General features: G+C 41.9%; 1 protein-coding gene and 1 non-coding gene across 13 annotated transcripts in view; both read left to right on the top strand.

Moving 5' to 3' along the window:
• Positions 1-4,000: 4,000 nt before the first annotated feature.
• RBM12 (RNA binding motif protein 12) overlaps positions 4,001-26,747 on the top strand; it is a 38,997-nt gene continuing 16,250 nt past the window's right edge. Inside the window, exons 1-3 of one of the 12 annotated variants that reach the window (XM_008957233.4) lie at positions 4,023-4,164; positions 9,945-10,029; positions 13,601-16,922. In XM_008957233.4, the coding sequence (XP_008955481.1) occupies positions 13,623-16,421 (2,799 nt within the window). In that variant the 5' untranslated portion in view covers positions 4,023-4,164; positions 9,945-10,029; positions 13,601-13,622 and the 3' untranslated portion in view covers positions 16,422-16,922. Of the gene's footprint in view, positions 4,207-9,944; positions 10,030-13,600; positions 16,923-26,747 lie in introns of those variants that run through there. The other 11 variants (XM_008957234.4, XM_014343019.4, XM_014343014.4 and 8 more) reach the window with 11 other exon arrangements.
• LOC112438062 (U6 spliceosomal RNA) lies at positions 21,503-21,605 on the top strand. Its single transcript, XR_003026559.1, has one exon. It is a non-coding gene; the product is annotated as a U6 spliceosomal RNA (small nuclear RNA).

Genomic DNA, 26,747 nt, shown 5'->3' with positions numbered 1-26,747 from the left:
CTCTGTGACTTTATGAGAGGTTGAGGGAAAAGTGGAAGCTGTACTTGGGAATTGTGGAGAAGACCGCCACTCCATCTGATTTGCATAAATGACTCAGTGGGCTTTTGTATCTCTTCATTTAAGAATTATTTGAATGCCTGCCAGGAGCCAGATTTGTTCTGGGTATTAGGAATACACTGGTTAACAGGACCAAAAAAGACCCTGCCCTCACTGAGTTTTAAATTTTAGTGGAGAGATGGAAAATAAGTAAACAAATAAACAATGTTATAGATTGTGATAAGTGCTATGAAAGAATTAAGTGGTAAGAGGACATAGCAGGGAAAACCTACCATGCTGGGTGTTTGAGGAAAGTTTTTCTGAGGAGGTAGTGCTTATAAATATGAAGAGCTCGCTAATCTAGAAATGAGAGGTGAGAAGGAATGGCAAGAGCTAAGGGCCTGAAGTGTGGTAAAGCACAAAGTATTATACTTTAGAAACCAAGAGAAGGCCATTGTAACTAGAGCTTTTCATTTGTGGGTCTGAACCCATAGGTGGGTAGTTACCAGTACTTAAAAAAGGAGATAATATGTTAGAGTACATTTATGCATATTTTAAGAATATATTTTGATGATATATTTGAATTTGTATACCAGGTTATAAATGTATTTCTTATTGTGGATAATGGTCAAAAAAGTTTAATTGCTTTTCATACTTGCCAGTAGCAGGGGGACAGGAAAGTTTGAAAGCCACTGGGCTAAAGTTTGGTAAATGTAGATGGACAGTGGAAGGAGGAGATGAAATTATAGAATTTTTCTTGTTGAAAAATATCTTTTTTACTTAGAATAATTTTAGATTTACTGAAAAGTTGCAAAGATAGTAGAGTTGTAGATCTATTACCAGTTTTCCTCTAATTAAAAAGTCTTACATAAAACTATGCTAATTTGGCTGGGTGTGGTGGGTCACACCTGTAATCCCAGTACTTTGGGAGGCGAAGGTGGATGGATTGCTTGAGCTCAGGAATTCAAGACTAGCCTGGGCAACATGGCAAAACCTTTACTCTACAAAAAAATACAAAAATTATCTAGGCGTGGTGGTGCCCACCTGTAGTCCAAGCTATTTGGGAGGCTGAGGTGGGAGGATCGCTTCAGCCCGTGAGATCAAGGTTGCAGTGAGCCTTGATCGCACCACTGTATTCAAGCCTGAGCAACAGAGTGAGAACCTGTCTCAAAAACAACAATAGGCTGGGTGCTGTGGCTCATGCCTGTAATCCCAGAACTTTGGGAGGCTGAGGTAGGCAGATCACGTGAGGTCAGGAGTTTGAGACCAGCCTGGCCAACATGGCGAAACCCTGTCTCTACTAAAAATACAAAAATTAGCTGGGCATGGTGGTGGGTGCCTGTAATCCCAGCCACTTGGGAGGCTGAGGCACAAGAATAGCTTGAACCCTGGAGGCAGAAGTAGCAGTGAGCCGAGGTGGCAGTGAGCCGGGATGGTGCCACCACACTCCAGCCTAAGCAACAGAGCAAGACTCCGTCTCAAAAAACAAGGCCAGGCGCGGTGGCTCATGCCTGTAATCCCAGCACTTTGGGAGGCGGAGGGAGGTGGATCACGAGGTCAGGAGATGGAAACCATCCTGGCTAACACGGTGAAACCCCCGTCTCTACTAAAAATACAAAACATTAGCCGGGCGTGGTGTCACGCACCTGTAGTCCCAGCTACTTGGGAGGCTGAGGCAGGAGAATTGCTTGAACCTGGAGGTGGAGGTTGCAGTTAGCTGAGATTGTGCCACTGCACTCCAGCCTAGACGACAGAGTGAGACTCTGTCTCAAAAAAAAAAAACAAAACAACAAAAGAAAACTATGGTACATTTGTCAAAACTTAGAGGTTAACATTGGTATATTAGTATTAATGAAACGTGATTTTCTAAAATTATTATTTTAAAGATTTTTTATAGAGACTGGGCCCGTGTTGCTCAGGCTGGTCTTGAAGCAATCCCCTTGCCTCTTGGCCTCCCAAAATGCTGGGATTACAGGTGTGAGGCACTATGCCCGGCCTAAACTTCAGATTTTATTCAGCTTTCACCAGTTTTCCTGTCTTTTTTCTGTTCCAGGATCCAACCCTGGATGCTACATTGCATTTAGTAGGTTTTGTTTTTAATGGACTATGTTTTACCTACACAGAGCAAACCTATAAAAACCTATAAAGCATAGGTTTAGTTTTAACAGTGTGGCCTGGTTTTCCAACTTGCTGTTTTTGGCATACTGGGCTAGCACCAGTCCAGTCTGCCATAGAAATCCCGAAAGGTTGTTGGAATTGTGATAATTTCAACCTTTTTTTTCTTTTTTTTTAAGTGATAGGGTCTTGCTCTTGTTACCTGAGCTAAAGTGCAGTGGTGCAATCATAGCTCACTGCAGCCTCGGACTCCTGGGCTCAAGAGATCCTCCTGCCTCTAACTCCCAAGTAGCTAGGACTACAGACTTAAGCCACCACATCCAGCTTTTAATTAGCAGGGGCATGAAGTTCGGGGGGCTAGGCCCAAAGCGGCTTGAGAACAGCTTTTTTTTTTTTTTTGAGATGTAGTCTCGCTCTCCTGATGGTCTCCATCCCCTGACCTCGTGATCCTCCCACCTCGGCTTCCCAAAGTGCTGGGATTACAGGCGTAAGCCACCACGCCCAGCCAGAGAATAGCTTTTTCTATAATAAAATAATACTATAGTGAAGCCGTGGAGGGGTCACGATGGATTTAATTTTTTTTTTTTTTGAGACGGAATCTTGCTCTGTCGCCTAGGCTGGAGTGCTATGGCGTTATCTTGGCTCACTGCAACCGCCACCTCCCGGATTTAGGCGATTCTCCTGCCTCAGCCACCCTGGTAGCTGGGACCACAGGCGCCAGCCAGCACGCCCAGCTAATGTTTGTATTTTTAGTAGAGACGAGGTTTCGCCATGTTGGCCATGCTGGTCTTGAACCCCTGACCTCAGGTAATCCGCCCGCCTCGGCTTCCCAAAATGCTGGGATTACAGGCGTGAGCCACTGCGCCCTGCCCTAGATTAAAACTCTTTTTTTGTTTTTTTTTCTGAGACGAAGTTTCTCTTTTGTCATCCAGGGTGGAGTGCAATGGCGCCATCTGGGCTCACTGCAACCTCCACCTCCCGGGTTCAAGCGATTCTCCTGCCTCAGCCTCCCAAGTAGCTGGGACCACAAGCACCGCCACCACACCCAGCTAGTTTTTGTATTTTTAGTAGAGGCTGGGTTTTGCCTTGTTGGCCAGACCGGTCTCGAACTCCTGACCTCATGATCCGCCCCTCTCGGACTCCCAAAGTGCTGCGATTATAGGCGTGAGCCACCGCGCTCGGCCTGTATAAACTTTTTTTTTTTTTTTTTTTTTTTTTTTGAGATGGAGTCTTGCTCTTTCGCCCAGGCCGGAGTGCAGCGGCGCAATCTCGGCTCACTGCAAGCTCCGCCTCCCAGGTTCACGCTATTCTCCTGCCTCAGCCTCCCGAGTAGCTGGGACTACAGGCGCCCGCCACCACGCCCGGCTAATTTTTTGTATTTTTTAGAAGAGACGGGGTTTCACCGTGTTAGCCAGGATGGTCTCGATCTCCCGACCTCGTGATCCGCCCGCCTCGGCCTCCCAAAGTGCTGGGATTACAGGCGTGAGCCACCGCGCCCGGCCCCCGGCCTGTATAAACTCTTAAATGGGAAAAAAGAATCAGGTTTTGGCTGTTTTGTCAGGATATAATAACTAGCCACCACGTTGTGGTCCATTTAATCCTCAAAAAACTTAGAGGTAAGCAGAATTTGCTCCTTCCGCGGAAACTGGAAGACGTGAAGCAATTTGCACAGTCTTGCAGTGGAGGGCCAAGCTAGACACTCATACCCAGCCCACCCGGCAGGGCCACTAGCCCAAGGTCGGTCCTGTGCGCAAACAGTCGCAAGCGGGGACTGAATATCCCCCTCTTAGCACAAAACCCAGTAACTTCCGGGAGATCGCCCGAGACCGTCAGCGCGCTTGCGCGGCCCCTTGACGTCAACCACGCCGTTCCTCCCCCTTCTGGAACGCGGAGCCGCTGAGCGGGCCGACGGCCATTTTGTGAAGCGGCGAAGGAGGTGGTGGCTGCGTTGGGCTCCGGGAAGCCGTTCGGGCTGGGGCTGTCGGCCGCGGGGCGGAGGCACTCGCGCGGGGGGTAATTCGGGGTCTGGGTTCTGGTGCCGCGCAGCTTTCCCCGGTAAGACTCCCGCAGCCCCTGAACGGGCGGGGCTGTGCGGGGCTCGTGGTGCCCCTTGGTGGCCCGGGGCGGGGCCTTCGGAGGCCTTCGAGCCCGCGGCAACTAGCGCCCCACACAAAGGGTCGAGGCAGGGCTGCAGGGGGAGTGGGATGCCACTTAGGCCTCTGAGAGCTGAGAGGATGCAAGGAGGACGCAAGAGGATGAGCCTGCGTACCGAAGTGGGGACGAGGCCATAGCGAGGACGCCCCCGTGGTCTGAGAGGGGGCAGGCCAGAGCTGGCTGGCTCAGCGGCCTGCGAGCTAACGAGGACTGCAGTAAAAACACGCCTACATCCCGAGTACGGAGGATTTCTTGTCTCCCCCAGTGAAGCAGAGGTTATAAGTACATCTCTGTGCCTGGAGGTGGGGAAGATAATCGTAGTGAGGACACTCCTTCAACCCGAAATGGAAAGGAGGCCTTTGTGGCCTACCAGCAAAAGGGGACCCAGGTCACACCTGTGGGGAGGAAGCTGTAGTCGGTACACTCCTGTGAGTTCAGAAAGGAAGTGTCACAACCGGCCGCCTTCGTGGCCTGAAGGTGGAGGGGTTTGCAGTGAAATGCCTCCGAGGTCCATTGCTGGGGAGGGGCTTTACTCAAGGGTGTAGCAGTTTTGAGAAGCCGGCGTCTGAAGCTAGGAAGTGAGGGGGTGGGGTGAGTACGCCTCCCGAGGCTCTGAGAATTGTAGTAAGATGCCAGGCCTTTGGTCCCCCAGTAGGGAAGGGGCTGCTGTGAGCAGCACATTTACGGCTCCCTCGGGAGAGGATCCTGTGGCATTTCAGGAGGACGAGATCCAGTGGGCTGCGGAGGGTGGGTGCTTTTGATGGAGAGTTAATTGAGTTTCTCTGAAGCTTGGCAGCATTAGTTTGCAGCCACGTGAATTGGGTGGTGGGAGGGACTTTGAGGATCTACAGGTTAGTGACGGGGTTGGACGCAAGTGCAGCAGGCTTAAAGCTGCTAGGTTGTAAACGTACGGGCTTTTTGTGTGCCTCCAACGTGTGCTTTATAGTGACAAATCTGAGGGGCTCTTGTGAGGGTTACTCAGTATTAAGTGCTAAACATTTACTCATCTGCGTGGTGTCATGCTGAGAATTGCAGACTTTAAGAGATTTCTGGGCCCTAAAACCCTCCTTGGCTCCAGGATTCTCAGAGATAACCTAATATAAATTGAGGAAGTTGGTAGGGACCGTTTTATATTATTCAATAATAGAGTCAGTATAACCCACTGGAAAAAAGTGTGATGGCAACTGAAGGTTTGTTGAAGGGAGAGGCTAGGCTTGTGACTGCAGTATTTTAGAGCTTCTTGCTTGAATGGTTTGAAATGGTGTAATTTTTGCAAAATGCAGTCTTAGCAACAAGAATTGTCTGGGACCTTGTTAACTAGTGTATATTGTTAATGCATCTCAGAGCGTTTGCAGTCGAGAAAAATCCCTCAAGTCTGGACACAGGGAAATCTTGTTTTTTAAATTATAGAACTACAATACAAGACTGGTTGTACTTGTTTTTGAAATTTGGCAGTTTTGATAAGAATGGAGGATTTCTGGATTTAGTGGAAAGTGTGTGCAGACATTTTCAAAGAGTATAAAAAGTTGGGAAGAACTGTTACAGGTGGTTCAAATAACGTTATGGTAATTTATGAAGAAAGTGAAATGTTTGGCGTGTTTATACAAAACAGACAATGAAGATGTGCTTAGTATATATTATTGGACAGATTTTTAATGAAACAGGGAATACATTTTTATATATGCTCGATTAAATGATTACTTTGCTTATGGATTGTAATGTATAATTTTCATTTTCTTTATGTTCAAATCTGTTAGATGAAAAATGTGAAGCTTTAGAAATAATTGTGTGGTTACTTGCAACGTATTGTTACATGCTAATACCAGTACTCTTTGGGCTTCTTTCACCTTCTTTGACACGTCAAATGTTTTGATGATTGAGTATTGAGAGTTTGGGAGTTGTTAGTACAATCTTTAGGTGTGAAGCTTGATTTTGTGGGCCAGTGTGTTCCAGGTGCTGGAATCCAGTGACAGTGTTGATAGTTTTTACTCCATTTTGCAGAGAGCCACTCTGTCATTGTATGAATGTATGTTTTCTTCTCTAGATGTTGTAGGAAGAACCAAGTGTCAGTAGTTGGTTGCACAAAAGATGCTTTTAGATGTCCCTCCCTAAAATGCAGAGACTGATGATGTCCACTTTTATATCTTTTGTCTGGCCCACAAGTGCTTAATAGTAAATGTTCATGGAGTAAAGGAATATTGTTAAATGTTTTCAACTAAACAGAAAAGATAATTTTATCTAAACTACAGTTTTATCAGATTTTACTACCACACCCATATACCTTTTGGTTTGCACAAAATTTAATTAAGTTTAAAGCCAGCTTTTAAGACTCAAAAACAGAGTGAATGTGGTTGTTTAGGTTAGAAGTATAATTTTGCTCTGAAGTGAAAATGAAGGTAGCAACATTTTTGTTGGCATTTGGGGGGATTGAAACATAATATTTTTGACAGGAGGAATATCTTATTTAGAAATGTCTTCTGATTTGCTGCCTTTGAGTACGGAATGGAGGTTAATGGAAAAATTGAGTAATGCGTTATAAAAAGTATACGTCTCCATCAGTGTCAGAATAATTTTTTCATTAAGAGTGATCCCAGACTTTGATATATGGTCCATTTGGGAATGGGGAACAAAATCAAGTGGCTGAAACTGTGGTTGTTTCATAATGTTTATTATAATGTGATTATACTGTTTTTAGCATTGTGCCCGTTGTGATTGGTTCTCTGTTGCTAATCTCTGAGGTGAACATTTGAGAGTTTAATTGTTTCTTTTGGATCTGAAGAACCTAGCTCTGCTGTACCCTGGTTCTTGTTGATTAAAGAGTGATAACTGAACAAAGTTAAAGTTCACTTTTGGATGTTTACTACCAGATGAAGAGTGAAAATAGTCGTTTTAGTTTGTGCCTTGACTTCTTGATGAAGAGATTTGTTGTCAGACATTTTTTTCTGAAATTCCAAGTGATTAGAATGGCTAGTAAATACGAAAGTCTGTCTTGCCATAATATGTTAAATTTTTGTAGCAGATACTTGTGATTTGTGCACGCATCTGGTATTTTGTCAAGTTGAAGCAAGCGTTTATGTTAGGACTAAGTCCTGATAATATGAATGGAAAACATAGTAAAGCCAGCTTCTTGTTTTAGATCTTCTGAAGTATATCAGTGGCTTTAATGACAAATCAGGCCCATTTTCTCCTTTCCTATCATTATGCTGTATGTATAGATAGAATATGTATTTTAGATGTTTTATTGTTTAGTTATTATTTTAGTCTTATCCTTCTAAAGTTCAAAGCTTTAGGTAAATGGCGTGGATTTTTGAAATCCTGCATTCAGTCGCTAGCTGACATTTAGAATACAGGAATAGTAGTTACCTGGAAAACAGTGACACTTATGTTAAATTCTTGTGGTTTTTACAAAGTGAGGTGTCAACACAGAAGTATTTCAGTTCTATTTCCATTTACCTTTCCCTTTTGAAGAGGTATAATACCAAGGGTTGTGAAGTTCTGACTTGTAGCATCAACTTTCTGCATATTTTTCCTTGGTATGGGGTGGGGTGGGTATTCCTCTTTGCTGAAATAGAAGAGAATCATAAATTTCTATCTGGATTGATTTTGTGCTTTAAGTTGTACACATAAAACTTGAACTAGGCATTTGTCAAATTCAGCTGGGCCTTTCAGCCTTGCCTTGTGGAATGAGAAATTTCTTCCTTTTAAAGGTAATTTCTGGTAACATTTTAGAAATTTTTGAGAGTAGACCTGGTGAGTTCCCTTTGAGCTTAACTGGCTGACCCCAGATTTGTCCTTCTCAAGATAGACATACGGTATCTTTTGAGTTTGCCAGGGAAGAGGCTGAGAGGAACCTTCTTACCTTATATTCAGGCATATGCCCTGGCCCCATACCTGACCTTTTGAATTGGAATCTCCAGTAGGGATCAGATGTTTATTACAAGTTCTAGAAACTAGAAAGTTACCCTGTTATGTGGCTGCTGGAGTCAAACCTGTACATAAATATTACAGTACTTCATGCTCTTGCTCATTGCTTTACTTGAAGCAGGTTTTTTTCTGTTTCACATTTTCCTTTGTGACCTGTTAAACTACTAGATATGGCTTTCAAATGAAGAATTTTTAAACTCCTTAGACTTAGTTAGGCTAGGCCAGGCGTGGTGGCTCACACCTGTAATCTCAGCACTTTGGGAGGCTGAGGCGGGTGGATCACTTGAGGTGAGGAGTTAAGAGACCAGCCTGGGTAACATAATGAAACCCCTGTCTCTACTAAAAATGCAAAAATAAGCTGCGGGTGGTGGCGCAAGCCTGTAGTCAGTCCCAGCTACTCCAGAGGCTGAGGCATGAGAATAGCTTGAACCCAGGGAGGCGGAGGTTGCAATGAGCCTAATGAGCGTAGATCGCGCCACTGCACTCTAGCCTGGGCGACAGAGCGATACCCTGTCTCAAAAAAAGAAAAAAAAGTTAGGCTAGATTTCTACAACATGTAAAAGATTAATACAATGCTCTAGACTTTTGATTGTATTGATTACATATTTGCATAGCTTTTTGTGGTAAAACCATCTCACTATTCTTTAGCAACTTGAGTAGACGATGAATAGTTTGTCCTTTAGAAAATCACACAGATTTTTGAAATATGTTTTACTTTTTGGCGATGAATATTAAGGTCATTAGTTGTATTTTGGTCTTGGAAGATACTAATTTAAGATGAGCATCATTTGGAAAAGTAGTCATAGGTAATCTTAATACTGAACAGTGGCAAATTTCTTCTCTCTCCGAATTAAAACATGACCTTTGAAAAAAAATAAAAAGTAAAAAAAGACCTTTGAATATAGTTGTCTAGACATTTGGTCATATATGCTTGTGACTTGTTTATAACTTCACCAGTTTGGAAGAAATGACAGTGAAAGATGAGTGACCTGTTTTTATTTTGGGATATACTCTTAATATGTCAGGCATTTTTAGGGTGTTTTTAAATTTTATTTTATTTTATTTATTTAAATTTTACAAGTTTTTGAGAACTGTTGTGATGTCAGAGGAAAAAACACTTTCCCTTAATATTTTGTTAATATTTTGAGCTCCAGTGGAATTAGTCCTTATAGCAAGAACTCATACTTCATTTGTTTTGTGATGTTGGATGCTATTTTGTGCAAAATAAAATATATTGAAAGAATAATTGCAGTAATTTCCATGAGTACCCTTGAATTGCTATCTTAAGTTGTCCAAGAATTGTTATTGTGCGAACTTGTGCCTTTTCATCACAAATTTGGTGAGAACCTGGGGAAATAGACTTGTGTTACGGAGTTTTCTGGACTGGTTTAATTATAAAGTGATCAAAGCAATTAGCTGTGAAGCTGAGCTTTATGACTGTTTTAATTTTCAATGGATTCGTTATTGGGCTAAGTTATGACACTCTTGATGTATGTAAATATATAAATATTTTGAGATACTCAAATTTGAAAGCAATACCAACTAAAAAGCATGTGTGGGATTTTGTTACGGTGTCTTTCTTTTTTTTTTTGATATGCATTCTAATGAAGTACTCTGGTGGTTTCAGACTCGCCTTCGTAATGTACAGTGTGGCCTGTGCGTGTTGTTTTGTGTTTCCTGCATTGATTTTTGCCTCCGTTTATTCTCTATTGCAGTCTAAAAGTTGGTTTTAATTGGTTGCCCACAGGATTGACTTGGCCTCTACTTCTTGTTAAGAAAATACATCTCTTGTTTTATCAGGTAAGAGATTTTGAATAGAGAGTTCGTTTTTATACAAAATAAAATGAGATCGCTTATTAAGAAATATGAAAATATATGTAGCAACTATATTGTGTGTGTGTGTGTGTGTGTGTTTTTGTTTGCTTGTTTTTTGTTTTGAGACGGAGTCTTGCTCAGTTGCCCAGGCTAGACTCTGTTGCCCAGGCTGGAGTGCAGTGGTGCCATCTCGGCTCACTGCAACCTCCGCCTCCCGGGCTCAAGCACTTCTCTGCCTCAGCCTCCCAAGTAGCTGGGATTACAGGCGCCTGCCACCACACCCGGCTAATTTTTTTGTATTTTTAGTAGAGACGGGGTTTTATCCTCTTGGCCAGGCTGGTCTTGAACTCCTGACCTTGTGATCCACCTGCCTTAGCCTCCCAAAGTGCTGGGATTACAGGCATGAGCCCCCACCCAGGCCGGTGTGGTTTTTTACAAGTTTATCTGAGGGATAGGGGTGGGGTAGATGGGTGCTTTGAACAGTTGTTCCTTTGGGGGTCAATTTCATTTATATGGATCTATTTATCTTGTGATTTTCCTGATAGGCAGTAAGTTTTATTCCTTAGTAGCATTTTAGACTAATTACAAATACAGATGCTTGTTATTGATATGTTTGTTTATATTTCCTAAGAGTTTAAGTATAGATAATGGGTCACATGTTTTAGAGTACAAATTTTAGACTTTAAATGGAACCTTAGCAAGTGGAATCTAACCCTCTTGTTTAAGTAACTAAGATAGGCCCAAGTTAGGTTGAAATGACTTAGCTGTCAAACAGTTACTTAGTAACAGAAAAGCAGATACTTTTTTTAATTTTTTAAACATTTTTATTTGTTTTATTTATTTATTTCTTTTTGAGACAGAGTTTCGCTCTTGTTGCCCAGGCTGGAGTGCAGTGGCGCGATCTCTGCCTCCCGGGTTCAAGTGATTCTTCTGCCTCAGCCTCCCTAGTAGCTGGGATTACAGGCACCTGCCACCATGCCCAGCTAATTTTTTGTGTTTTTAGTAGAGACGGGGTTTCACCATGTTGGCCAGGCTGGTCTTGAACTCCTGACCTCGGGTAATCCACCCACCTCATCCTCCCAAAGTGCTGGGATTACAGGTGTGAGCCACCGCACCTGGCTGCAGATATTATTTCATATTTTTTGGAAGCTAGAAACAATTTTTCTCATCAGATGGCTTTATGAATAAATCTTGTATTCCACTTTGGTTTAATATTCAGCCCTTTCCAGCTGGTAATCTGAGGCAGATTTTCAATAGCATATTCTCATGTGTACCTTTGTACAAACTTTCAGTAAATCCCTGCTCTTAACAGAAAATGGCTTGAAGACTTAACTGTGTATGTCACTTTAGCCCTGTGTTTAATTTTTGTGTTCTTGGGACTATATCAAGTTTCTGTTTGATTGTCCCAGTGCAAACTAGTCTCTCTCTCTCTCTCAAGTTGTTTTGAGTACCTGGATTGCCCATGATGTTTCCCCTATACAAAGTGATTAACCGTTTTTTGAAGTTGAACAGGAAATGCTATCACATTTTGCATACAGCCACGTATTCTAGATTGAGCAAGGAATGTGAATTTGATTTAATGACTTGGAAACTGCTTGATGAACCTCCTTATAGGCTGCTAAATAGTAAATGAGAAAAGAGACTGTTGGTGTGATGTTTTTTAGCGTTAATTTTTCTTGTTGACTCTTGAAGTTTGTAAATGAAAAGCTTCCCCACACTTCCCAAATTTCTAGTGCTTTATAATGGCCTCACAAAAAGCATTTTCTGTTTGCTAGTCCATTTTTCTGGATTAAATTTGAAGGTGGCTTTTTATTTTTGTGTATGTGTCTGTGAGAAAACTGTCAAAGCCAAGCAGTTTGTTTCTTGTTTGTATACGGCAGTTGTAATATTGAGATATAATTACAGATTTTGTTGCATTGAATTAGTATTTATATAATATTTGACAATGAAGTTACAGAATTCTTAGAGCTTATAGTAGAAAATCTTGCCCCTTCTAATGTTCTTGAGAAGTGATAAAACCAAATCTCTTCATTAATTTATAACCTTTCTGAGGGTCATGAGCTGATTTTATGGGCTTATATTTAAAAGTTGACTTTTCAGGTGGGGCGCAGTGGCTCACGCCTGTAATCCCAGCACTTTGGAAGACTGAGGAGGGTGGATCACCTGAGGTCAGGTGAAATCCCATCTCTCCTAAATACAAACACTTAGCCAGGCATGGTGGTGCATGCCTGTAATCCCAGCTACTTGGGAGGCTGAGGCAGGAGAATTACTTGAACCCGGGAGGTGGAGGTTGCTGTGAACCGAGATCGTGCCGTTGCACTGCAGCCTGGGCTACAAGAGTGAAACTCTGTCTCAAAATAAATAAATAAATAAAAGTTGACTTTTCAGATGGGTTGGAAAACACCCTATGTTATTGACCACCTTAATTTCAAAGTAGTATGTTTCCCAGGCCCAATAATTCGGTCTGTGTCACTTTCCAAAGGGCTGCCCTTGGATTTGCTCTTAGAAGCCTTTGGAACTGAAATACTGAAATTTGAGGGGAACATTTCTTTTTTGATTATGTCAAAACAGGCATGATCTAAGGACATCACAGAGATCCTATAGGAGTTGTGTAGGTCCAAGACTGTAACAACCACTGAGTAATTCACACTCTGGTTCTAAAACAAAAACAAAAAATATTTTTATTGTCAGCCCTCTCCTAGGGGAAAATAATACTTTAAAAAATTTTATTAAATAGAGGATTTGGTTATGAGTCATTGGACCTGAGTTTTAATTAAAATAGTCACAGTGAATGGGACTATAACCAGGTTCTACTTTTGGGGGTAATGAATCAAGGTAACTCAGATTTTAGCTGTCCTATTCAGTAGTTCTTTTGGCTTCTTAGTATGTCTTAACCTTGTTTATAATAAATCCATATGTAGTTTTTTGTAATGTACAAGGCAGATTGAAAAGTTTTAGAATGAATAAAATAATGGAACCAGTTCTCATTTAAGACTTGAATCTACTTTTAGTCTTAAGTATTATTTACAATTCATTAGTATTCTAGTTTTTTGCTTCTGTTGGATGGATTTTGAGACTGAGCTCTATAAAATCACACTCTTGATAATTCTATGAAATTATCAAGTATATAGGGAAGATGCTAAGCCAGTTTTAAATACTAACTTCTATATATTCTTTGCATGTTTTTTCCCTATAGATTGTTAAACTTTGTTTCCTGATTTGACTTAGACATTTCTTTTAAATCTTACTGAATGATTAGTGGTCTGAATGATGTATATGTATTTTACTGTCCTACAGTTGTTTTTTCTTGAATTTTTGAGTCTTGGGACTGAACTGTTTCCAAAATTAATGCCTTCTGGAAGTTGAAATTGTCTACGTTTTACATTGTAAATGGCACGTAATGTTCAGTTTTTAGAATATCTAAATTAAAGACATTGCCTGTGATAGCTTGAGGGAATATTTGAGGGCCTAATATGGTAGCTGGTCATTCTTGTAGCTAAAAACTTGGTGTGATAAACAGGAGTCTGACCTGGCCGTTGCCTTTTCTCATCTGCAGGTGTGTGTGGTTTCAGCGCAGCATGGCTGTGGTCATCCGTTTGCAAGGTCTCCCAATTGTGGCGGGGACCATGGACATTCGCCACTTCTTCTCTGGATTGACCATTCCTGATGGGGGCGTGCATATTGTAGGGGGTGAACTGGGTGAGGCTTTCATCGTTTTTGCCACTGATGAAGATGCAAGGCTTGGTATGATGCGCACAGGTGGTACAATTAAAGGGTCAAAAGTAACACTATTGTTGAGTAGTAAAACGGAAATGCAGAATATGATTGAACTGAGTCGTAGGCGTTTTGAAACTGCCAACTTAGATATACCACCAGCAAATGCCAGTAGATCAGGACCACCACCTAGCTCAGGAATGAGTAGCAGGGTAAACTTGCCCACAACAGTATCCAACTTTAATAATCCATCACCCAGTGTAGTTACTGCCACCACTTCTGTTCATGAAAGCAACAAAAACATACAGACATTTTCCACAGCCAGCGTAGGAACAGCTCCTCCAAATATGGGGGCTTCCTTTGGGAGCCCAACGTTTAGCTCAACTGTTCCAAGCACAGCCTCTCCAATGAACACAGTCCCGCCGCCACCAATTCCTCCAATTCCAGCGATGCCATCTCTGCCACCAATGCCATCCATTCCCCCAATTCCAGTTCCTCCTCCAGTACCTACATTGCCTCCTGTGCCTCCTGTGCCCCCGATTCCCCCAGTTCCTTCTGTGCCACCCATGACCCCACTGCCACCCATGTCGGGCATGCCGCCCTTGAATCCGCCACCTGTGGCACCTCTACCTGCTGGAATGAATGGCTCTGGAGCACCTATGAATTTGAACAATAACCTGAATCCTATGTTTCTTGGTCCGTTGAATCCTGTTAACCCTATCCAGATGAACTCTCAGAGCAGTGTGAAGCCACTCCCCATCAACCCTGATGATCTGTATGTCAGTGTGCATGGAATGCCCTTTTCTGCAATGGAAAATGATGTCAGAGATTTTTTTCATGGGCTCCGTGTTGATGCAGTGCATTTGTTGAAAGATCATGTAGGTCGAAATAATGGGAATGGATTGGTTAAGTTTCTCTCCCCTCAAGATACATTTGAAGCTTTGAAACGAAACAGAATGCTGATGATTCAACGCTATGTGGAAGTTAGCCCTGCCACAGAAAGACAGTGGGTAGCTGCTGGAGGCCATATCACTTTTAAGCAAAATATGGGACCTTCTGGACAAACTCATCCCCCTCCTCAGACACTTCCCAGGTCAAAATCGCCCAGTGGGCAGAAAAGATCAAGGTCAAGATCACCACATGAGGCTGGTTTTTGTGTTTACTTGAAAGGGCTACCATTTGAAGCAGAAAACAAACATGTCATTGATTTTTTTAAAAAGCTGGATATTGTGGAAGATAGTATTTATATAGCTTATGGACCCAATGGGAAAGCAACTGGCGAAGGCTTTGTAGAGTTCAGAAATGAGGCTGACTATAAGGCTGCTCTGTGTCGTCATAAACAGTACATGGGCAATCGCTTTATTCAAGTTCATCCAATTACTAAGAAAGGTATGCTAGAAAAGATAGATATGATTCGAAAAAGACTGCAGAACTTCAGCTATGACCAGAGGGAAATGATACTAAATCCAGAGGGGGATGTCAACTCTGCCAAAGTCTGTGCCCACATAACAAATATTCCATTCAGCATTACAAAGATGGATGTTCTTCAGTTCCTAGAAGGAATCCCAGTGGATGAAAATGCTGTACATGTTCTTGTTGATAACAATGGGCAAGGTCTAGGACAGGCATTGGTTCAGTTTAAAAATGAAGATGATGCACGTAAGTCTGAACGCTTACACCGTAAAAAACTTAATGGGAGAGAAGCTTTTGTTCATGTAGTTACCCTAGAAGATATGAGAGAGATTGAGAAAAATCCCCCTGCCCAAGGAAAAAAGGGATTAAAGATGCCTGTGCCAGGTAATCCTGCAGTTCCAGGAATGCCCAATGCAGGACTGCCCGGTGTGGGACTGCCCAGTGCAGGACTTCCCGGTGCAGGCCTGCCCAGCACAGGACTGCCTGGTTCAGCAATAACCAGTGCAGGACTGCCTGGTGCGGGAATGCCCAGTGCAGGAATACCTAGTGCAGGAGGTGAAGAGCATGCCTTCCTGACTGTAGGATCAAAGGAAGCCAACAATGGGCCTCCATTTAACTTTCCTGGTAATTTTGGTGGATCAAATGCCTTTGGGCCACCAATCCCTCCTCCAGGATTAGGAGGCGGGGCCTTTGGTGATGCTAGGCCTGGTATGCCTTCAGTTGGAAACAGTGGTTTGCCTGGTCTAGGACTGGATGTTCCGGGTTTTGGAGGTGGACCAAACAATTTAAGTGGGCCATCGGGATTTGGAGGGGGCCCTCAGAATTTTGGAAATGGCCCTGGTAGCTTAGGCGGTCCCCCGGGGTTTGGAAGTGGCCCTCCTGGTCTTGGAAGTGCCCCTGGGCATTTGGGTGGGCCACCAGCTTTTGGGCCTGGCCCCGGCCCCGGCCCTGGCCCTGGCCCAATCCATATTGGTGGTCCCCCTGGCTTTGCATCTAGTTCTGGAAAACCAGGACCGACAGTAATTAAAGTGCAAAACATGCCCTTTACTGTGTCTATTGATGAGATTTTAGATTTCTTTTATGGCTATCAAGTAATCCCAGGCTCAGTGTGTTTAAAATACAATGAAAAAGGTATGCCCACAGGTGAAGCCATGGTGGCCTTTGAGTCTCGGGATGAAGCCACAGCTGCTGTCATTGACTTAAATGACAGGCCTATAGGTTCAAGAAAAGTAAAACTTGTATTAGGGTAGCCATTCACATCATTTTTTATAGGGTAGATCTTCATATTGCTGTGATTAATGCATCCAGATTGTTTTCCTAGTATTTCCAGGTTAGAACCTGTGGATTGTTTCAATTGCATATAGCTTGGTTTCCATAACATAGAGCATTGGTTGACTGTTTACAGAAGACTCACTCACCAGGATAAACATTGCTGTATGTTACAGTAAAGCTATCTGGAGAGAACACATAAATGATTTTGGCATATCATTAGAGAAACCATTTGTAAAACTCAAATGACCACATAAAGCTTATCAAGGAGTCTAGATTGGTTTTGTTTTGTACCATATGGGATGAAGAAAATAGAAATGTCAGTAGAACTCATTGAGGGTGCTCTTGCCAGCTGCTGAAAATAGAAGTTGGCTACTCTCAGAATTTGGTTTAAAGCTGGACAGATTTGCTTTGTTATAGGGTAAAGCTTTGTCTAAAGTCCTCATTTTCTTTTAAAATTGAATAAAATTTCTGTATACAGATTCATTGTATGTACCTTTATTGCTTCTTAAGGGTCCTTGCTGTATAGACAGTCTTGCTTCAGAAGTTGCTGCTTTGTTTGTCTAATTGACTCATTTGTAAATGAGCAGAACTGTTTTGTTGGTTTTTTTCCCTAAATATAAAAGTCCACACTTCGTTTGTGCTATAACCTCAAACTTTGATTTCTAATGTCACACTTTAAACTGTGTGGAATAAGACTTTTGCCATAAAAATAAACTATGGAGTCCTTTATCTACCAGAGCCTTTTTGGTTTGACCGCCACGATTTAGGTTAGTCAGTTTAAAAATTGTTCATGTTGTTTGGATGGTATCGAAAACCAGAAACCACTTTTAATAATGTGTTTAAGATACTTGATTTGAAGTCCTTTTCATGATGGACTAATTGTAGTATCAATTTCCTCCTGTCCCGATTATGTGAAATTTTGGCCTTTAAACAGAGGGGCCCATTCATAAGAAAGTGTTATATCTAGGTTTTTAAAACTGAAGTTGAAATTATCTTTGTTAGCAGTAGTAGTATAGAATAAAAGATCCGTATGCTGGTTCATAGATTGATACGTGTTAGTCCTGTTATTTGGAGGCTTTTTGGCATAGTTGTTCGATCAGGAGCCTGTTTACTAAAAGTCTTCATACAGAGTACAAGTGCAGCCGCCAGAGGAGAAAATTGAGATTCTTGACCCTTTCATACTCTTTTCTTTGGTATTCAGGACACTAAGGCAGGAGGACCACATGAGTTCTGGTTGGTAAGTGTCCTTGTCATGAAAACACTTGCCTTACAAGGCTCTAATTATGATTTCCCTAGTCAGTGCTCTGAAGATGTGTCACATTATATTATAAACAATACGGAAGGGGAGATAGGTGAGATGATATGAAAAACAAATTTTCTCACTGTCATAAAAGGCTCTAATTATGGTTACTTTCCTTGTGATGAAAACACTTGGCCTTACAAGGCTCTAGTTATGGTTACTTTCCCTAGTCAATGCTCTGAAAATGTGTCACATTATAAACAATACAGAAGGAGAGATAGATGAGAGATCATGAAAACCAAATTTTATCTTTTACATGGCCCCTTTGTCTTCGTTTGAAACATCCCCAACATTTCCTACAAATCAGTGTAGTTACAAAGGGGTCAGTCTTTTAAAATAAGTATTTCCTATTAAACTATATATATATACAGTGCCTTTTTGGTGGTGTGAGTCAGTGGAACACTGAAATACAGCGGTTGTGTAATTTAAGAGTGGCAACAGTTTCATTTGATAAGATTTGAAAAGGCTTTTTATCACTACAATCTTAGAGGATTGACAGTACAGGATTTTTGTTTAAGAGAAGGATTGTTTAGACTCAAGAGGTGACTATGTTGTGGGTCTTTCGATAATTCATGAATACAGATTTGCTTTGACCGATCACTAGATACTGCCTCCTCAATTTCAAAAGCAATATAACGTTTGTATATGCTGTTTAATTTAAGTTAATGTTAAGTAATCATTTCTCATTCCAAAGACAATGCAAAAAACTTCAGCACTGCTTGAGAGTTGTATTTCAGCCACAGATATTTTCTCCATTGGAAAGCTATTTTCATTTTAGAAAAATGGGTTGTTTGAAGATGAAAGTCTTTTATCTTTTTTCACAATTTATTTTGGTTATATGTTCGTACATTCTTATTAAATATTTCATACACTTTATTGCAACTACTTTGTTATTTCTACATCTTAGATAAATGCCGAAAAGGAAAACGATTTCATTGTTCATCTAATTAAATAAATTAAAAGAGCGGTTTGTGTAGAAATTGGAGAGAACTATGTTTTATATGAATCACAACAGTGCTCGTTGTGGACTGTAATTAAATGCTTTGCCCTCTGGAACTTGATTTTTGTGTATCTGAGATTTATTAACAGTGCTAACTGCTAAGGATACTGTTTATCTTGTTCTGGGCATTGGAGTTTCAGTTTTTAAAAAATTCTTGAAAATGTATTCTGTGAAACTACTCATACCTCTCTTCCTGCGAATTTTCTCCTAAGAACTAGGTTTGGGGTAGAAATGAATTGACATTATTTTCTCATTTGCTTTGTATGGTATGAAGGATTTGTAAAGCTTTGCTCAAAGTTGTGTGCATTTGTAAACACTATCATGATATTTTCAATTTTATGTGTAAATTTTATTGTCTGTTTTTGGTGATTCTGACATTAATGGAAGAGAATATTTTCCATTAGATTTAATTTTTTTTCCTCTCCCTTCTGATTTTTTTTATTGGTGTTCATTTTTCTTTTGATTTAAAGGATTAGAGAAATCTACAAATGTATGTCATAAATAAGCAAATTTGTAAACTTTTCTGAACTTTAGTGAAACATTTAGTTCACAAGCATAATTTGGAGGTGTGTTCTGTGTTTACACAGTAGTTTGGATGTACAATTATTATTAGTGGCTTTTTAAAAAATGAAACAGTGTTAAGTGAAATGTAGTTCCTAGCTTTGTACTCCAAGTTGTCAAAGCATCAACAATGAAAATTCGATTAGGAAACTTTATTTAAAATTTCAGGTAGTAATATTCAATGTAGTTAAGGCCAGTCTTAACCCACTGGATGAAAATCTAGGACTGTATGGAAGTAAGCAAACATTACATTTTTAGGTGGAAATAGTCAGCCTTGCATAAAAACAAGGATGCGTGAAAGCCTTAAATTCCAGCTCCCTTTTACTGGAGTCTGTGGTTGTGTACAGGTATGGGCCAAGTGTAAAATCTCATCAATTTTAAGAACACTCGGGAAATGAGTAAAGAAAATGTAAAATTGCTGCTAGTCAAATCTTTTGGAAAGAATTTCTGGAAGTGGTCACTTTAAAAATTATTTTCCACCCTTGCAAAATTGCCACATTTAAATTGTTTTACTGGCAGTTCTATAGTAGTCCAGACTTTAGAAACCAAACACAACAAAATGGCTTGTTGCCAATATGGCCACAACATTGCCAGCAAATACTGCCTTGGCATCACTCAGCAGAGGTTTTTGTTTATAAAGATGAAGTCTTGAATACTGTTCAATAAACTTGTCAAAAAATAAAACAGGCTGATGCTTTTAATGCTTTAACTGCACAAAAGTACTTTACTGAGCTATAATATTATCTCGTCAGGGTTTTTGTTTTGTTTTGTTTTTAAACCTGAAAATATTTTGTGCCTTTGGAGAGGTAGATTTGATAATCTTGGAGAGGTAAAAATTGTTGCTTATCCTTGCCTGCTAATGCTGAAGTGTCAAGAGAAGAGGATACTTGGAACAGCAGGGAGGAAACTTGATTCAAGTCCATAGTATCCACCTTTTCAGAATTTTATGTGTATGATGTGTTGGCAAACAAAGCCCTTAAATGTTGAAAACTTTTTATCTTGAAAGAGTTTAGCTTGTATTAGAATTTGGATACCCAGTGTGTTTTAGAGGGGGCTAGACATAACATAATTCCAGGTAGTAGCTGAGCCATTATTAAATAATCGGGATTTGACTAAGCAATGGACAAGTGAAATCAGCTGCCTACAGATATCCAAAATGGCTTTTACCATCTGAAAGGGGTGGACCGTGTGATAATATGTCTCCTTTTCTTGTTCAGGAGAGATCAGTTAATGTAATTCATTGTTACCTGCTTTCCAGTGTTTTACAGCAAGAAATAGTTTATCAACTATGTGCATCATCACTAATCTCCCAAAAGTAGAGCTTTTACAGGGTATGGTAGAATCAAACTTACGGCTTTCCTTTTTTATTAAAAATGGCTTTATTTCAGTCTCATCTTTTTAGTATAGAATCTGATCATTTTGACTTGTGAAATGTTCTGGAAAGAGTGTACTCTGGTAGTAGCACAATTCTCTGATGTTACAGTGACTTTTCTGGGAAAACCCCTCTGTATTCAACAACATAAGCAAGTTCATCTCCTGCTCAGGTAAATGGTAATTTTTTTTTTTTTTTTGAGATGGAGTCTGTATCTGTCGCCCAGGCTGGAGTGCAGTGGTGCGATCTCGGCTCACTGCAACCTCCACCTCCTGGGTTCAGCGATTCTCCTGCCTCAGCCTCTCAGTAGCTGAGACTATAGGTGCGTGCCACCATGCCCAGCTAATTTTTTTTTTTTTTTCATTTTTAGTAGAGACGGGGTTTTGCCATGTTGGCCAGCATAGTCCCCACCTCCTGATCTCATGATCCGCCCACCTCGGCCTCCCAAAGTGCTGGGATTACAGGCGTGAGCCACCGTGCCCAGCTGGTAAATGGTAATTCTTTACCATGCTGTTCTTGGGTTTATTCTTGGTGCTTTGGCTGCTTTGTGTTAGAGTCTCAAAAGCATCCTAGAGTATGACTCCTTTTCTGGATCAACGTTAACTAGCAGTGAGTAGCCACGGTGGCTTGCTACTCTACATACTGCTCTATCACTGGAGTCCAGAAGGAGGAAAAAGCCACCTGACAAACATTTCAGACCCAGGGACAGAAGGACAGCACTCTGAAAGTCTAAGGGCAGGAAAGAGTGCTGGGAAAAATCACAACCAAATCCCTTGAATTCTGTCAATAGCCTCACGGACCTCCTTCCAGTGAAAATGTTTAAGATGTGCTTGCTTCAGCAGCACATATTAAAAACGAATTAAACAGAGAAGATTAGCATGGCCCCTGCACAAGGATGACACGCAATTTGTGAAGCGCTCTTTTTTTGTTTTGTTTTGTTTTTTTGAGACAAAGTCTCACGCTTGTCCCCCAGGCTGGAGTGCGATGGCGTGATCTCAGCTCACTGCAACCTCTGCCTCCCGGGTTCAAGCGATTCTCCTGCCTCAGCCTCCCGAGTAGCTGGGATTATGGGCATCTGCCACCATGCCCAGCCAATTTTTTTTGTATCTTTAGTAGAGATGGGGTTTCACCATGTTGGCCAGGCTGGTCTCGAACTCCTGACCTCAGGTGATCCACCCACCTCAGCCTCCCAAAGTGCTGGGATTACAGGCATGAGCCACCATGCCCGGCCCTATTTTTTTTTTTAATTAAAATGTTAAAGGTTAGGGCATAGAGACTCAGCAGACGTCATATAGAGAAGTGGTAAATGACACAGCTGAGCATTGGAATTGGCTCCCCAGTTGTTCCAGACATCTGGATATTGATCTTAGTAACTTACTAGTTTCAAGTCATTTTGCTTAATTAATGGCTTGCCATTTCATGATAGGAGATGACTATTTCGTTGTGGGGCAATGCCCAGCAAGAGAACATAATTCAGTATGAACAGTCAAAGGTGTTGAGTGTATTTAACTCATTTTAGGAATGAGCTGTACTGTATTCAAATGGGCTACTTGATGGTTCATTCCCTCCATTCTGCTGCTGTTCATTTCCTCCCTTTGCTTGCTTATATAGTAAACCTGCTCGTAACCAGGACTTAAAACTCTTAGACTGAAGCCCCTTCACTGCTGTCTCTAGCCTCAGCCTCCTAATGGGTGGGAGTAGTTCATTCATAGCTTTTGATTGGTGGATAAGACTTGTCAGGCTGGGTGTGGTGGGTCACACCTGTAATCCCAGCACTTTGGGAGGCTGAGGTGGGAGGATCGCTTGAGCCCAGGAATTGAGACTAGCGTGAGTAACATAGCAAGACCCTGTCTCAAAAAAAAAAAAAAAAGCCTTGTCACTTAGAGTTTGTGCTTCATATCAAATGATAACAACCACATGGTGCTACACCACAAGTCACACAGTGGGAAGGATTTAAGAGGGTTAAATAGTTTTTTTGTTTCTTTTTTTTTTTTTTTTTTGAGATGGTCTTGCTCTGCTGCCCAGGCTGGAGTGCAGTCAGCTCACTGTAACCTAGATGTCCTGGGCTCAAGCAATCCTGCTTCAGCCTCCTAAGTAGCTTTTTTTTTTTTAAATTTTTTTGTAGAGATGAGGTAATTGCTGGGGTAGGGGTGATGGTGGAGTGGAGGGGTAGTTTCACTATGTGGCTCAGGCCGGTCTTGAACTCCGGGGCTCAAGCGATGCTCCCGCCTTGGCCTCTCAAAGTGCTGGGATTACAGGTGTGAGCCACTATGCCTGGCCTCAGTTTCTTAAAAGGTTTTAAATCACACCAACTGGTACCAGTGCCTCTGATTGCCTTGATTTTTCTTTGATCCCACTTGGAAGTTTGTTAATGCCACACTCCACTGTACTCCACACATTAGATTGCAGTGGGGGCTGGAGAGTGGCCCAGCCTTTATACATAACTCCCTTCTGTGGTTTGGCCTGTGGGACCAGTAGGGTCCCTGTGCTGTAACTCTGACTGAAGTGATGGACATTAATGCAACTACTAATTACTGATGTGGATGAGCTGCTTTACTTCTATGACCATTGAATTGACAGATTGGAATTGGAAGCACCTGTCACCTTCAAGCTTTTAAGACAACTTCACATGAATGTACAGCTTAGCCATAGCTGTATCTCATACTAACAGATTTTTGCAGTGGTGTGCACCCAGCACTTATACTTTGGTGGAAAAGCAAAATAAGGTTCCTGTTCTTCAACAGTTGAGGGTTTTAAGTCACAACTAAGTGCTTGGTTGTGCTTATACTAGGTACATTCCTATACCACGGGAACCAGGTAGTGGCTTTCCTGGCCATTTGCTAAGTCATGGTTAGACAGGAACAAGTGTAAACTAGTCTTTGTCGTAGTGTAGTTTCCTGTTGTTGAAATATTCCTTTGCTTTCTCGGCTTCCCTAACATGTAAATTCTGAAGACCCATCCTAAACTCTCCCCAGTGTCCCAAATGAATTTATTCCAGTGAAGGGTAAGGGGCTTGCATTATGAACAATAGGTAGGTTTCTTTTCCAAGAGCTCTGGTCTGCTTTTGTTCATTTACTCATCTCATTTTGTGCTGTAGGAGATATACACTCCTTTTGTGTGCACTGTAGATGCACAGGTATTTGGTGATGCCTCAGTCCTGGAGATCATCAGGAAGGCGGTATAGTACTGTTGTCTCAGACACCCCACAGGTGATAGACATTAAAAGAATGTAGATTTCAGCCGGGAGGGATGGGGGCAGAATTGACTACCCTATAGATGTCCTTTGAAAATTTTGATACAGATCACATTTTTTAGAGGTGAGTTCTACCTTATTTGCACTATGCATGCTTGCTACTTAAAATTTATTCCTTTGATCAAGTCCTGTAAATGTGGAGTCCAGGATTTCCTACTTTCCTTCCCCAGCAGTCAGACAAATAGGGAGAATTATATTCCATGTTTGTGCAAGGCTAACATTAGCATAGATCATGAGGGGAGACCATATGAGTCTCACTGCTCTTGTAGTGGCAGGGTAGATTTCAGATTGGGGTGAATTACAAAATGTGAACTGTTGCTAAAATGGTTGGATATAGAAATAACATTCTCAGAATCGGTTCGTGGTTCCATCAGTTATGTGACTTAGGACAGATTATTTCCCTCTGGCCTCAGTGTTTCTTTTACAGTATGGGATTAAATTAGATAAGCTTGTGTCCAGTTTTAAGCTTCTGTGATTGTATGAACCTAGCCATTCGGTTTCTGGAAATCTGTACTGAGTTTGGACCTTAAACTAAAGTGACCAGGAATGGAGCTCCAAATTTTGATCTGGGTACTGCTCTCCTGGTTTCCCTAGTGTGGTAGTGATTCTACACTGCAGCTTGAGAAATTCAAAGGGGAAGAGTCTTCATCTCTCCTTTTGGGGGCTGTCCCTGTCCTGCTAGTTATATCCTGGAGCAGGTAGACCAGAGGCATTCCTCCTGGATCCACTCCTCCTTGGTCCAATTAACCAAGAAGGAGTTAATGATACTGCAGAAGGACCCAAAGGTGCACTTCCCTGTTTGTGAGCACCTACAGGGACAGTTGACACTGGGTACTTACTCTGTGCCGGGCAGGGGATACTTTCTATGACTGTCCTCATGTAATCCTCACAAATAACACTGTAAAGTTAACATTATTATCCCTACTTTACAGGTGGGGTAATCCAGGCAGAGAAAAATAATTAATAGTAAGGGGAAAACAAAGATGTTTTAATCATGGATGCTTGTATGACTCCTCAGGTAGAAACCCTCCCTCAACTATCCCCAGCCCCTCCCTGACTTTTAGGGAAAGTGGGAGGCCACTGGCAGCAGTCTTCTGTCGTGGATTCTGAGCTGCTGGGGAAGGAGCCTTTTCAGTTTGCCAACTCCAACTATAGTGTGGAGGGCCCTTACCTATTGGTAGGGCTTCTTGGCCTCCACGGTCAAGCTTATGATTGCAGAGGGGGACCTGAACTTATTTTGTTGTTTTTTTGTTTTCGCAACAGAGTCTCACACTGTTGCTTAGGCTGCAGTGCAGTGGCGTGATCTCAGCTCCGCCTCCTGGATTCAAGCAATTCTCCTGCCTCAGCCTGCCAAGTAGCTGGGATTACAGGTGTGCACCACCACACCTGGCTAATTTTTGTATTTTTAGTAGAGACAGGGTTTCACCTTGTTGGCCAGGCTGGTCTCGAACTCCTGACCTCAGGTGATCCAGCCTCCCAAAGTGCTGGGATTACAGGTGTGAGCCACTGCACCCTGCCTGAACTTATTTTGAAGTACTCACGTGAAGACTTTGTGTTGGTGTGTTCAGAGTCTCTGGGCAGAGAAAAACACCCACTCCGCTACAGTCCTATCCTGCTTTATCCTGCTTTTGAGAGCCTGTTTGCAGGTTCTAGCAGGGGAGCACTTGTATATCCTTGACCAAAGACCAGTCCTCCTCTCTCAGGGATGGTCATCCTCTTCAATCGAGCATGCAGCTTCGGGACAGATGCACGTGGAGCGGTGAGGGAGGAAGGGGACACCCACCTAGTCAGCCAGATCAGCCAAATCAACCCTGGTGATCAATGGGGTGACAGATGTCGCAGCCAGATGGCCCTCACTTCCCTATCCTGCTTTTGAAGACCATGTAGTCCTCCTCAGTTTGCTTCTTTCCTTCTCCATATCCAGTTTTGTCGTCAAGTTAGGTTCTTTTTGAAGAGTTAGTTGTACAGTGGTTAGATTTGTTCAACTTTTGGATAAGCCTTTGGGGATGTTGGGGTTAGATTAGTGGCTTTGGTTTTTTGTTTTTGACCTTCACCCAGTACAGTAAAGTGGGAAACCTTGTGGCCATCTTCTTTTTCATATTTTCCCACCTTTTAGTTTTTGTGTGCACATGTTAAGCTTTGTAGTGTTGCCAAATACTTTGTGTCAGCCTGACTCCTTAGTAGTATATGGATCTAAACCAAATTTATTGTTGAAAATTTCAGTTTATGAGTACCTTTCAGTAGCCCTTAGTCATATGTATGAATAAGGAATGTGTAGTTTTATAGAAAGGATTTTCATTTTTGGTTCAGTTTGTGACCTGTGAGGAATATCCTTAGAGCTGCTGATGTAAATTTGGAGAATCCTCGAGTTAGAAAAGTAGGGATAAGAAAACTTGTCTACCTTTTCCATGTCCTTTGATGGGGCCAAAAAGGAAAAAGAAGAGTGGTGGTGGTTGGTGTAGTTTGTCTTTTCAGTCTTACGGGAAACAATGTTCCATGGGTGGTCCTTTGTAAGCCTATGGAGGATTTTCTGATTGGCTTTCAAGACTTGATCCTGCATCTGTGAGCTGATCCAGCATGCCAAGGTAGGCAATAGGAGTGTGAGCATGACATTGGTTTATTAAAGGAGTGGCCCTGCCACCCAGACCTTCAGCCCTCTGTGCCACCTTCTTGCAGCCTCTGTACAACTTCTGGTCATTACCTGGGGTGGATAAGGAATTGGGAATTGCAGGCTGGTGCCTTTCTGGGTTAGGACTTTGGAAGTGGAAGAGGGAAGTGTTAAGGACTGACAAATGAATTTCAGCTCATTTGGCACTGA

The sequence above is a fragment of the Pan paniscus genome, chromosome 21 (assembly GCF_029289425.2).
Source record: "Pan paniscus chromosome 21, NHGRI_mPanPan1-v2.0_pri, whole genome shotgun sequence".
Classification (NCBI taxonomy): Eukaryota; Metazoa; Chordata; class Mammalia; order Primates; family Hominidae; genus Pan; species Pan paniscus.
The sequence above is the reverse complement of the archived record's forward strand: the minus strand, read 5'-3'. Positions and strand labels throughout refer to the sequence as shown.